Consider the following 14,772-nt stretch of genomic DNA (forward strand, 5'->3'; position numbering starts at 1 on the left):
TTGACAAAATGAATGCATTTTGGAATTATTTTAGAGTTACATTCAACATCAGTGGATGTTGACCTTTGTGTACTGTTCATTGCCATATATCCATTACTAAAGTTTTTGCACTAGCTAAAGTTCTATCATGCTGTCCCTCTTGATTTTAACCTGAGTAAACTATTAAGCTTTTAATAAACTTTTATAAACAAGTTTGATCACAACTGAAATGTCAGAGACTTCTTAAAAAGGTGTTAACAAATCATTACCATAGTTCCCCTTCCTTGTAATTTTTTTAGTATTAATTTATATGTACACTCTTCAAAATAAACATCAGTCAGAAAACTAGTTTTTATATGCATTTTTCTGGCAGCTACATTTGAACAAAACAGATATAATATGCACTTATATCAATAAAAGATTGAAAGATACTGGGAGAATACATTAACTATATAAGGACAAGACAGTAAAATTAAATATTATGAAAGGATGCAAAGCTGTCTAATAATTTAAAAGTTATTTATCTGAGTGCAGTCAACATGCTAAAATGAGAATGTCAGTCATTAATATCTGGAATAGAGGACTGCCATATTACTAAAATATGTTTTCAGCCATCAGCATAGCTTGGAGCAGCCAACTCTCCTTCCTCCCTCGGAAAGGTTTTCCTGACAGATAATCTCCCAGGATAACACAGAAAAGAAACACAACCACTTCACTTCTAATTGGTATGAAAAGCTAACCAAAGAGTAATTGCAGTACAAAGAAGAGAACTTGATTTAGAGTATGTTCCAGCACAGCAGATAGCAGCAAAGTTTCAACTAACAAAATATCCATGGATTCATTTTGAGTTTGTCATAAGAAATACATAAACCCCTTCTTTTGAGTGTATAAATGAAACACAAATCACAAACTGTAGCTATGTGTGCCAGAACCGTCACTCTTATCCTACGGTAGAGGCTGTCTATCCTGTTTATCAGCTTCCCTTAACCAGCGTATTAAAATAAGGATGCCAAAGTGCTGAAGTGTAGCTAAATGCCAGTGGGTATGATCCTACATGTTTTATTAGAGGAGTGAAATCTAACGGAAGACTTTCTGTGTCATTTCATCTATGAAATTCAAGTTAGCACCTTGTGAGTGCTCTGTGTTTTATTGGCTGATGCTCAGGGTAACGTCTTGCCTTTTTGGCACTGTCCGTTCACTACAGTGCATGTTTTGGTTCAGTGATGGTTTTCACCTCATCCTACAGTTGAGCTAAGTGCAAGATGTTGTTGTAACCTGCACACTGAAAGTGAAGACTGACCTTCATCTCAATGTACAACAGCATAGATGCAAAAAAAATAGATTCACTTTCGGAGTCAGCAACAAATATCCAATGGAACCAAAATTGCATTCTTTGTTTTTCAAGCTGCTATTTTTTCCTACATAGTTATCTGTATTTTAAGAGTGAAAAAGACAAGACAGATAGAAAGGCTCTTTACTGCTGCTGTAAATTGAAGTGTGATATTATGAAGGTGAGTTCCTACTGACATGGAAAGTTCAGTATATGCATCTGGTGGCTAATACATGCCAGGGGAGTTTAAACTCCCATAGGTTAACTTGCAGTATAAATGACATTAAGGGATGTTGAATGTTATATTACAGGGCAGGTGACACAGAGTAACACCGAGAAATAAGAAATATAAGAGCTGAGTTTTTCATATTACTTTCATATTACCTTCTAAACACATCAGAATCTCCCAAATGCATCAGAACACTCTTAGATTTCACTGTTGCAAAAATGCTCAATGAATTTTGGCCATACCAGCTCTGGCATAGCACTCTGGGCCACAATAGTTCTCTTGACTATAGAAATGGTAAGACTTTCTGTTAGTAAGGCAGAAAGAAAGGACGAAAAATATATGTTTTTCACAATAATTCCTGCATTTGAAAAAAAAAATTATTTACACGAAGAAATGGAAGGAAGATATATTACAAGAAGGGAATCTATAGGACCCTTACCAAAATGAAATAATTAATTCCTGAATCTTTTGTTTTACTAAAATTCTGATATCTCTAATGGTTTTAAGTTTTTACTCCACTAAATTTGGCACTGATATGGGGTACTGTGTAGGCTTCTTTAGCATAGTCTCTTTACCACGTAATGAGAAATGTATAGCTCAGTCAACCACTCTTCACGCTTTTCTATCACATTATCCTTAAAAAGTCTTCTGAGAACATTGACTGAGTCTAAACAAAATTATATATTTGAGTAGGTTTTGCCATATTACTAATAAGGCTTGGAGCTTTTGGCAATATGGGGTCATTTCTGTATGGCTCAAGAGAGACCTGCATAAGCAGTTAAAAAGTAAAGAAAATTTAGTGATTTAGACTGAGATTGTCTACACATATTAATTCTTTTACTGAGTTTTGGGTTGAGTTTTTATTCTACAAGAAACATCAAATTGAAACCTGCTCTGAAATTCAAGAACTAAAAAAGCATAAGGAAATTATACTGAGAAACCCCCAAATGTCTCATTAATGGAATTTAGCAGATTATTTACAACCCAAAGTTGCTTTTATTGTGTGTTGTTCATGTACAGCATTAGGATTTATTTGTAAGTGATACAAAATAAGGCTGGTTGCCAACACTACTTTGTTTCTGTATTTCAAAACTAAATATGTTCAGTTTCCTTTTAAGGTCATGGGACACGATTGCAAACAGATAATATACTACCTAAGACATTATCATAAACAGATTAGCTTTCATGAGGCAATGGCTCAAAATTATAATACAGATCAAATCATTGTCGATTTTGCTTTGACATCATTGCGGTAAGGAATTTGCACCTATCACCTTTTATTGATATTGTATAATAACCTCAGCAAGGTACTTTCAGATATAACCAAGTGTTTTGATAGTAGTAAGCTAGGGAGGTTTCTTGCTGTAGAACAAATTTGCTCTGAGTTACATGCATCTCTCCATTACATTTACCTGAATAATGGAGAAAATAATTTGACGCACAGACACACAGAGAAAATTTGTTTCTAATATGAAGTTCAGAGAATCTGAAATAGTTGATAAAACAATCTATCAGAAAGAGCAAATCCTTTAAAATATTACATAGTTTCAAGTTCTACTTTCAGTGTATGAAAACTGATTCTTATTTATACAGTTTATTCTAAAAGAGATGCAGATTCCAAGAAAAAATATTTTAAAAGTATAAAATAGTGTCACAATGTAACAAAATACTTTTCTCAGATATTTGGTCTTAAATACAGCTGAATACAAGCAGAAATAAAATGCAGGAAAATGGACACGGGCAAAAGTTGAAATACAACCTACAGTATTCCTCTGGGCAAAATTTGAAGTATTGCATCATTATGTTTTCCCTTAAAAAGAGGAGTGTCTGCAAAACATAAAATTCAGATCATCTGAAGTTTATCAATACTGATCAAGCCAGTGAGGTAACTGAAGATATATTTATAGAAATAACACAATTTTCACACTTCCTAGTGTAATACAGCATTGCCTCAACTAAGTACAGCCAAAGTAACAAGTTCAAACCAATTAAATTTATATTTAACCCTTCCTGCTCACAATGTTTGAAAGTAATCTCTTTACATTGTTCAAAATAATGAACATTAGACGTTAAAGAAACTTTTTTTAAAGTGGACTTATTTTTATTTCTGCTTGAGAAGAATGAAAAAAAACCACACGTTCTTAATTTGGATTTGTACTCCTTAAAAAAAAAACAAACAACTGCATCGAAGTAGTTCTTTCAGGTAATTGAACTGTAAGAGCATGGCCAAATTCTGGACTCTGGATGTGTGCTCCATTCACCCCCTTATTTCATACGACAGAGAGACCGGGTGCCTCAAACCCCCCAAATCAGAAGGGAAACCAGACCAGGTAAGAGGCAAAAAATTTTGCAGTGGTTCCTTGGCCTGTGAAAAAAGAGATCAGCACAGTGAAGTGCCCAAGGGATCCCCCTTCAGGGAAACAGAGATCCAACCCTACATAAGCATAATTAATTGAGAGATTAATTCCTTCGCTGAAGAGGAAACACTTTTGAGGTGTTAATATATGTGGTACCCTAGGACAGAAAGAGCAGCACTGTTTACTGCACTCCTGGAGCAAGAAGTTCCTTGAGAGAGCATAGCTGTGAAATTGGAAAAGTACACAATAATAATGCTTGATTCATGTAGTATTCAAGTATTAAATAATTAACATATTCTCCTGTTTCTCGACATGTCTCATTCAACATCCTCCTGTTCATTTATGGTATTTTTAAGGGTAGTGGCAAAACAGCTTCTCCAGCACTTCCCCTGAATGTAAACTTAGAGAAATTTGCTATTCTATGCAACTTTCAAACTGAGCTCATGTGTACTAGGCAGTCATTTCACTTTAATGTAAAATGATGTGAAGGATTTGAAGATGAGGAATGAAGATGGAACTAAAAAGACATCATTTGGGTTCAATGGTTTCATTACAAAATCTTTTAAACTTTTTTTAACAATGCTGATCAGCCTTGTTATTTTCAAAAGATGCCGTAGCATCTAAATGCTGCAGTCAACTTAGGGCTCTGTTGTGCCCAGTGAAAATGCCAAGTATGTGACTCTCATAGCACTTCAAGATTTGAGAAGCTTTTTTCTGCAAATGCAGAAATCATACAATTCAAGAGTATTGTGTACAGATGGCAAAGGCAGAATTCTAGAATTGCTGAATTTGATCCTGTATTTGTAACTGTCACGTGACATGATGATGGGTGATGTGTTTCACATGTATTACTATTTTTCTATGCTTAACAAAACCAGCATAGTTAATCGCAATACTTCATTTCCACAAGTCACGTCAAAGCTCAGGAGCCCAAGAAGTTGGCTGCTATCATTTAATGAAGCATCTGCATCTTCAGAAATCCACAGCCCCTCTTCAGGAGCTGCAGTTTTCAAGAGTCACCCTGAGAGAAGCCATTAGCATCCTTCCAGGACGCATCCTCCTCGTAATGAGCTGCGTTCGTGTCAGCGAACAGCAAGATCAGGCCAGATGAGTCCCAGCCCTCTTGAGCCAGTAACTGGAGCAGAAGATCCCCGTAGTCCCACAGAAAGGAACCTCCTTCTTCAGGGGCACATCCTAAAGAGAATATACAGGGCAATGGATGCTGTGAGCTGCTTGCAAGAAACTGTATTGCCCCAGGGGGAGGCACAGAGATTTAGCAGGGTAAGTAGAGTTTAAGCAGCAGGCAAGTGCTGGTGCTATTTACACACTCCTGGCAATCCAACAACTTCAGAAAGCTTCTCTCAGACTGAATTCATTGCCATCTGAGGAATTACAAGCCCAGGTTGTGTATCGTTTATACTTCTGAGGGAAGAGAAACAGTAGGGAATGAGCAAATACAGTTCCCGTCTTCTATGTGTTATTTTGCTCAATGAATGATGTTCCCTTTGTTTCAGGGGTGCTCCTACATACTTTGAGTAAGCATTAGCCATCAGTTCTTCATATCATATGTAGGTTGTAGGCAATGATTCTACTATTTCTGGAAAACAAGGGGAAAATATGGGACCATGGAGGCTACTGTTTATTAGAGAATTTAAGTATTATAACACTGTAAACTTTTAGTTAGGTATTATCAAGTTGGGTTCACTATTTGTGTAACTACATATTTTTATCCTGAACTGCCATAATTGCTTTATGATAAGTCTGTTTTTAAACAGCACCGCAAATTTCTTTGAGTAGACTACCTATGCATTGTGGAGACTTGTGGGCCTGAAGCATGCTAAAGTTTTTTTTGCATAAAGAACTTTGGATTTACATCCACAAATCTGGTTGATCTTAACTTCTGAGAAACTGAATTTGCAGTTGTATTACACAACAGAGTACCCATTTTCGCTCGCTTTTGTGAAACATAAGCTACAGTGGGCAAAAATAATTCTAAACTATAGATTACATTTTTTCATATATAATCAGAATTGAACTCCACAGCCCTTCGAGCCATCTACCAAACCCTACCACTTCAAGTAAGGGAATTGAGATTGGTGTATAATAATAGCTACTACAGTCTGTACAGACAAGAGACTTAAAGAAAATATTACTTCTCCAAACTCTGGATACACTAAAGTTGCTCTAAGAAATGAGTAGAAAAGATGAAAAGCATTAAGATAATTTTCCATATTCTCATTCTGATGGGTTGTAAAGATAGTTTCACTGGAGATGTCATGATGCATTTCTTTCAAGAAGAAAGCAAAAAATTATTTTAGCCTTAGGATTAATTAAAGATTAATTAATTAATAAATTAATTTAGGACAATTAAACATTTACTAAGCTGTCACTAACTGAAAATAAGGCTTTATATATAGGTTTTGATTTTTAAGCTGCCTTAACTAAGAATGCTATCAGTTTTCTTATGAGTACCAGGTGTACATTATGAAATTTTAGTGTTTGCATTCAAGTACCTATTCTATTCCCTTCAATCCAAAACTCGTGAATTTCTACCAGAAATTCTGAACTTGAAGTAATGGCACTCCAGGACTGCAGGAACCTTCTGCAGTGTCTCTGCGTGGAGGGAATAATATCACTTATTTTTTCTCCCAGAGTCCTTAAGAGAGGCTGACTTAACATAATAAATATCACAGCATATTTTTATATAATGATTAAGGAGGAGGGTGTCAGAGAGAAGACATTCAAGTGCCAGGTAACCAACGTTGTTAAAATCCCTGTTTTTAGCTCTTACTTACCATGATGAAGCACAAGCAAGACTTTTGTCTGCTGAGAGTTACAACAGATTGCCAGCCTTTGGTCTGTAGTGTGTAAGGGTAAATAGAAGTGGCAGATGCTGTACATCAGAGAAAGAAGGGGCAAAAAACCCAATCTATTTTAAATGTTATCTCAATACACTTCAGAGGTTCCCTATTTTCATGAATCTAAGCTGTAGCTGCCTACACAGCTAAGGCTGTGTTTATTTACAGTAGCTGTACACACAGGAACAAGAAAATTGTAAAGGATTACTATTACAACTGTAGGCTGATTTTTCCATGAACGAAAGTGAGTCTTGAAGAGCACAGTTATTCTTGCAATAAACCAGTAAAAAAAGATAAATCTAGGTGGCCTCTTGAAGCATTTGAAGAAAAATGTTTATCCTTGTGCTTGCAGAAAACAGAGTCCTGAAGGCTTTTGTAAGCAGTAAATAAACCTGATTGCATATTTTCATTACTCTAAAGCTTTCATTAGGAGTAAGTAGTTAAGGTTTTTATGGGGATTTTTACCTAAAATGATTGAGTCGCTATAAGTGAGACTGCATGGTATGCTCTACCTGAAGAAGAGGTCTTCTAAGATAAGTGTCTGAGTCATACGGATGGGAAGAAGAAAGACGGATTCTTAAAGCACAATAACAAGAAAGTTTATTAGTCATTCAGAGCTGCTGCACTGACAGTAAGTGAAATAACTTCAAGACTGGCAGGAGAAGCCTTTGCTGAAACCATGCAGATATGATTTTCTCCTGTGGCTGAAGTCTGATAGGGCACTGGCAGGAAGAGGTGGCTCTGGCACTCTGAGCCAGGATGCCAGCTTTGCTGGCCTTGAATACTGCAGTGTGAACACACCACCAGCTGATCTGCGTTGCTACACTGCAGAGCTGGTCAAATATTGAATAGACTGCTAGCAAAGCCACTTGCTCTCTAGCCTGAGCAGAAGGACGGCTGTGGACATGAACCAGTGCAGGAGCCCCTTGGCTCCTTTTCACAGACAGGGATGCAATTCTGAGCCATCAGAATCATGATCATTCACACATCTCTGTTACTGCACGACTTCTGAAGTGTTTTCTGCAGTCTCCCACCTATTAAAACATGGGAGTAAGGTCCAGGTGTGTCTGATTTACCACTGAATAATTCCTAGGGAAAAAAAAATTACTTGTAATTTCTGCTGCTATAAATAGCAATGCAGTGGCAAACCTCCATGGATTGCAGCAAAGCAATCCATGGACTACACTACTACACAGGCACTACACTAGTGTACAGTTTGTCACTAAATACAGCAACAAAGTGGTTGTGATTTACTTTAGATGTCCACAAAAAAAAAGCCCAGGTGCAGTCATTGCTGTGATTAAAGCAACTACTTGGATTTTCAGTCTTCTGTTGTTCTGAATTATTTGAGTAAGGAGTATCATATTTGGCTCACAATCTGGCTTGACATTCAGATTTAGTATCATCTATGTTTTTGTCTCAAGACAGAAGAAAGTTAACCCCACTGCTAATCATGAGAGATATCCTGAACCCGCCCCCCCCCCCCCCCCCCAAAAAAAATAAAAAAAAAAAAAAGAAGGTTATAGCCACTTTGCCATCCTGAATCTCAGAACGAGATGCATGTGCTTACAGGGAAATCACCTTTTTGTGGGTGTTGATTCTGAAGCTGAATGAAGGCACCAAGGAGAAGTGTGGTGCCCATTAAGGGGAGTTCATTCCTTGACTGACATTCCTGCTTGAGAAAAACAGCAGTTCAAGGGAATTAAATGATCAATTGTAGAGAAAGTTAATGTTAGGGAAAGTCAAAAAATCTCAAGATAGAAACAAGGACTGAAATATAGGGTAGCTAGAGAAAGAGGAGTAACAGTACTGCTAAAATTGAAAGTAATTCCCTAAGATAGATGGGGTTTGAATCTTTGCAAGTGGGAATAGTTTTCTCCATCTCTTCTGTGTTTCCATGACAGAATGAACGTGGGATCCCTGATCCTTATCGCTGTTAATTGGTATAGCTCCATGGAGAGAAGCATAATTTTTACTATCTCTGTTGTGCCATGAGACAGAGAAAATTCCCTTTTCCCCATTCCACAGAATCAGTCAGCTCCTCTCCTAAGGCAATCTCCTTCCTCAGCAGTACAGTTCCTCTACTCATTCTTTTTATCTTGCATTTGCTAACTTTGCTTGAGACTGGTGCAAAGGAGATTATGAGGGGTAACTAACAGGCAAAACATTGGAAGCAAGCTTTGTCAAAATACACATTTTCAAAGCCAGTGTGGCTGGTTTACTTTTAAATACGTCTTAAGTCTTTTATACAGATACCTGGGAGGAGCATTTATTGATTATAATTTTATAATTATAATGTAATTATTAGACTGTCTTCCTTTCTCAGGCATAATTCTGAGTTTCAGAGGGATTCTGCTAGAATGAGATGATACATTTAACTTTTATTGTGCAATAATGAAGGCAACAAAATACAAAAAGCTTATAATGAAACATTACACAAAAAGGACACAGACCTTAAGGTGACACAAACAGGAAAAATATAATAAACCATGTGTCATGCTGCTGCAGCTGTTTCACCTCTTACCAATTTTCACAGTCTATAAAATCTTGGAAAGCACCAGATGTTTAGGGGAAGCTGTCCCACTCTCTCTGGCTTTGAAAGTAGATGCAAGATTTATTAGTGCTATATAAATGTGATTTCAGTCCTGACTTTTATATTTATAAACTAGGTGGAACATGTAACACATCCTGTTGTCAGGGAGCCCGTTTACTTCCTTCTGCTCATCCTCACTTGTAGATCTTGGGTGTTGCTGGATAATTACAGCAACTACAGAACAACACCAGCACATGCAGTCCAAACTACAGTATTTGCTTAGTCACTGACAAGCACATCTGAGACTTTTCTCCTAGTACCAACTTTTACAAAGACGACCTTGCAATACACAGATTATGAGCTAAGCAAAATTATCTTGCTGCGTATGAATATGCACTCACATTTGGGACTCCTGCCTACGCAGAGACTGTTAGTGCACAAAATTATCTTTTTTTTTTTTTCCTAGTGCATGGTTCCTAGTATCGGAACAGGGATAAAAACTGTTCATGCATAATTTCCAATCTTTCATAGCTCAGCGGTGCTGTAAAGTGCTGCCGTTCGTTTTAATTCAGCGAGTGGAAGTTTTGTTGTGTTTAGTACTAAGGGAATTGCGTGTGTTATTGGAAAGCCTCTGACAGCTGTCAGAGACAGGGACAACTTGCCGCATTTCAATCTTTCATAGAGGAAGGACTAAGGACCCTCATCTTCAGCACAGCTGTCGGAGACCTCAAAAATGGGATAAAACAGAATACCTTTTGCAAACACAGGAAAATCTCTGTATCTCCTCTATTCCTTCCCCTATCAAGTTGTACATGGAGAGTTGTATAGGTAGAAGAAAGAGAAAATATGTCTTGATGTGTTTGTACTTTATACTGCCTTGTCGTCACTGACCTGAAGGGATAATTGCATAGCAGCCTACTTTCCTTTAAGGAAGCACGCAGTGTATTACATAGTACTTAATAAATTAGCACTGTTTAACAAAATGTACAAGCGTTCATGCAGTTTTTCTTTTCTGAGAGAAGGAACAATCAAACTCTGAAAGGCATTGATGAAGACAAGGGCTTTGCATCAAAGACTCTGAAAGTCTGAATCTGTACTCATTTCCACACTTTCCAACACATACCTCATCCTGCCAAGCACTCTCACTGAATTTAAACCACCTTCTCTTAAAACCCGAAGACTTACCTTCCAGCTTTTGATTTGAACAGGTGTTTGCCTTAATAAAAACTCCGTGTTTATTTTATTTAAAGTGTTTTTTTTTTTTTCCTAAAAGCTACATTATTTTCTTTGATCAGAATTAGTGACAATTCAGCTCTTGTTTACTCTTTAATGACAAAAGGAAAGTAGCTTATGCAACATCTTCAGCAGGTTGGCATTGTTTGCCCACGCGTTCCTACTTAGCTTTCTGATGATGAACTGACCTCTTTCACACCATGGGTACCCCTCCATACAGCGCTGCTTCCAACATCAGCTCCTTTAAGCAGTACAAGGGACTGAGAAGGCATGTTTATTTGCATCATTTGTTTATTATTGCTGTTCGCATTTTTGGCTTATGCTATTTTAATAGCACACTCAATGCTGTTTTTCACTCTTCATACTCTGATTCATTTTTCATCCTGTTTCCTTCTCCCTATTCATCTTGCACCACCTCTGTGCTGAGTAAAGTGAAAATCTGTGAATGAGTCAGAGTCAAGTCTTCAAAGTCACATTGGTCAGTGAGGTTTGAAATGAAGCAAAATGAGATTGCTTATATTTTGTCTCTCCAAAAGTAGAAAATAACATTTCCTTTTTATTTGGTTGCAATACAGAGAGCTTTATCCCACGTTTTCCAGCTGCTTTTATCTTCCTGAAATCCAGTCTAGGCTATGATGCTCATTAATGACTGGTGTAACTAGCTGTTTCTGTTCTTTGTATATTATCATTAGCCTTATCATATTCCTATATTCCTTATCCTATCCTTTGTATCATCAAAGCAACTTGAAGCTCTTATTTCTTGTTAAATGTTACTCTTCTGGGAGTTTGGGTTTTCTTTTTTTTTTTTTTTTTCTACAGTATATCTGAATGGCTGTTTAAAGGAGATTTCTTGTTTTTTCTTAGTTTACTTGAGTGAAGAATTATGTGAATAAAACTTTAATAACAGTTTTCCTGAAATATGTATTCTGTGCTCCATTCTAACATTTTGATTGCATGCTTGGTACTTTCTATTCAGCACACTGAAAGGAAGACATTAACATTATTTTAATCAGGAACAAGGAATTAATAATTTCTCATGTATGTAAATGTTAAGGTTTTTTGCCTATATACTACCAGAATTAAGAACAGCAGCTGTTGTGATTTATGTTGACTGGATGTTATACAATATTATCTTAGCTTGCAAGAGCCTAGTTTTCAGTTGTAATGCATACTATTTCTACCATGTTAAGCTTGTTATCAAATTCTCAACCAAAGCTTTCTCAACATTTCACATACCATGTAATAATTCAACTCAGAAGCCGTAACATCACACCATTTCTTCTGAAATATGACATGTGACTGGCTCAGTGTGGGAAGAGTCGATTTCTTACTGCAAGCCAGGAAGGTCAATTAGAAAATTAAGTGTATCTGCAGTTGTTTCATTGCGAATATTGACCAACAGTGTCTTCTAACCTCACGAAACTCTACAGATGTTTGTTATTACCAGCATTTCCTTCCACTAATATTTAAACTCTTCTTACCTATGAACAGATTCCACTCAGTATCCAAATCAGCCTGATTTGCTAGGCAGCCCTTCATTACATTGAGGCAATAGTTGTTGCAAGGTTTCACAGTGGGAAGTCCTCTGCAGTAAGGGCAGTACAACATCTTCATTAACGCCCGGATGCACCCTGGGGTGGGACTGACCTGCAGAGTTTAAGGGGGGGAAAGAAAAAGAAAAAGGAGGAAATCAATCTCCTGTTCTGTGACTTTTGGGATCACTAAGATTATGCCTCTCAAGCAATAAGTGCAAAAGGGGCAATTTGTGAAAAGAGCTCAGCCCTTAATAACACCCTCCTATGAGACTAATCGATTCCTGCCAATTATCTTCATTTAGCACAGCCAGCAGCGATTCGCAGGAATGCAAAAATCAACACTCCCCTATGGATGGCAGTGCTTGCTTCCCCAGCCCTCCCACACGAAATCTACTGAAAAGTGAAGGAAAAACATCCAGGCAATCAGCTGGATCAGTAACTGACTGAATTTGAAGATAAACCATTCTCTTCCTACTCAAGCCAGAACTGCTAGTCACACCATCACTGGATCAGATTCTCCTCTCTATTAAAGCACAGTAAATCCAGGATAATCTTGATGATTTCTATAAAATTATTCAGCACTGCACCATGACAAAGAGATATAATTCTGTTTTAAGGCAAAAATACCCTTCTGTCTTCTCAGACAATTTTATAAAGAGATCAGACAGGGTTGGGGGTTTTTTATGCTTTCAATGTGTTGAGTAAAAAAAAGCATTCTAGAAAACAGTCTAATGCGTTTCAACTTACACACCGGTATGGCACAACACGGCTGCACAAGGTGAACTTAAAACAGCCACCAGGGTCAATTAAGAGACACCTAATGAGTTTAGGATTTCCAGTCAAAGTCATTAACACTGGGCATGGTTGACAGAAGGAATTAGAGTGTAGATATAAACTTTCAGTGATGTATGTTACAGTTTGCACTAGAACGGTGTGGGTTTCCTGGAGAGGGAGCATGGAGGTTAGGGAAAGGTTTTTGCATAAGGCTTTTCCATTATTTCTAATGATCCTTCACATCATCTTAGCCACCAAAATGCTGGGCATCTATTCAGCAATGTGCCTGCCATGTTCAGGCAAGAGAAAAAGGTCCTTTTTGGTTCATGTTCTTTATCTCCCATATTGAAGAGTAGGATAAATCATGTTCTGAAGAACATCCACTGAATCCTCCATATCTAAATATAAACTGCACGAATTGGTCACATTTGATAACCATGTGAAGTTCCATGGGTGAATATTATTTCCCTGACCCTCTCATTTTGTTATTTAATTGTTTCATCTCAGATTTTAAAAATGGTATGTACTATTACAATGCACATTTTCAGGTCAGAAAATCTATCTTGGATTAAAAGTGCATGTTAGATACTCCTTGCAAGAGCACCTTGTCATGGTGCAGTGGAGCATAAGTTTCTTCTGCTGGAGTGACAATCTAAAGCAATGACAAAGGGCTACAGGTTCCTCAGCAATTTCAAAATTCCTGGACAGGAGAGTGCAAAGCAATGACACTCCTTTCAGTCATTCTGCTGGTTTATGAATAAATGCAACATTTGTAATATGGATTTGAACAAATTAAACTCCTTTTCTATTATTTCATGGTGACTTCTGTTGCAAGCGTGAATCTGATTGCACTATAATAGTATGTGCTAAACTGACTCAGTTTGTATTGTCAGGATTGTACTAAAATGGCAGATCTTTTTCTCTGGAATTTCTTTCTCCCTTTTTGATGTTAAATCACTGGTATCTAGAGAACTATGCAGAACATACTCTTTACACTGGACATTTTTACATGAAAATGGCTCTGTTAAGGGTTATAGCAGGTGCTTCTGAGTATGCTTAGAGGTGATTTTTGCCTTGGTTTCCTAGGGAAATGCACTTTACTCACACAACACTGATGGTGTGTGCAAAGGCATTTTTATTTGTCCTTTTCCAATAACTTTTGAACCTATCAGTCAATTTCAATCAAATTTGACTGAAGACTTCAGGTCTCAGTACATCAAGATACTGTAAGGTTTTTGAAAACAGGCAGTTGGGAGAAGAAAAGGAGAGGAGCTCTGTAACTGTCTTTATTGAGGAAAAAGCTGAAGCACAAGGTCAGTGCCTCACAGATATCAAAGAATTCACATGGAGGAATGATGCTACAAGTGACCCATGGGTTAAAAAAGCTCTAGGCAGTATTTTCACCTTATTAAACAACTGAAAATTCAAATACAAGGTACAAATCCAAGGAAAGCTGGACTTCACTGCTCAGAACTACTTTTTAGAGTTGCTTTTTTATCTTCCTAACTCCAAACCAAGAACAGGTCCATTTTTACAAAAACATTAGCACCAAAAGCAGAACATTAGCAATATATATACTTATGGTCAACAATGGAACCTTCAAAATTACTTTGAAATTGTTGCTTAAAGCCAGAGATATTTCGATCTGTGAGCACCAAGAATTTTACCAGCAAATGTCCTTTCATGCTTAAAATTACGCTTCTTCCCAGGCCCAGAAGTATTGTCAATGCAAAGTTGTCAACACCTACTTGACCCCATAAGTTCAGCTGGAATCCACATGTTCTCCCATCCTTGCCTTCCCAAGTCCTCTTTGGTACTTGTGCTGACAGCACATGTACCTATAGGATCTTGACCTTTTAAAAAAACTTCCTGGCAATTTTCTTCCGGAAAAGCATAGCTAGAGGAGAAAAGACAGTCCCTGTCTTTATATTATTTTTATATCAA

At 37.2% G+C, this 14,772-nt stretch overlaps 1 protein-coding gene across 1 annotated transcript in view; it reads right to left on the reverse strand.

Moving 5' to 3' along the window:
- GPC6 (glypican 6) overlaps positions 1 to 14,772 on the reverse strand; it is a 771,666-nt gene that overhangs the window by 194,198 nt on the left and 562,696 nt on the right. Inside the window, exon 4 of the mRNA XM_074168620.1 lies at positions 12,001 to 12,166. Within this exon, the coding sequence (XP_074024721.1) occupies positions 12,001 to 12,166 (166 nt within the window). The remainder of the gene's footprint in view (positions 1 to 12,000; positions 12,167 to 14,772) is intronic.

The sequence above is a fragment of the Numenius arquata genome, chromosome 1 (genome assembly GCF_964106895.1).
Source record: "Numenius arquata chromosome 1, bNumArq3.hap1.1, whole genome shotgun sequence".
Classification (NCBI taxonomy): domain Eukaryota; kingdom Metazoa; phylum Chordata; class Aves; order Charadriiformes; family Scolopacidae; genus Numenius; species Numenius arquata.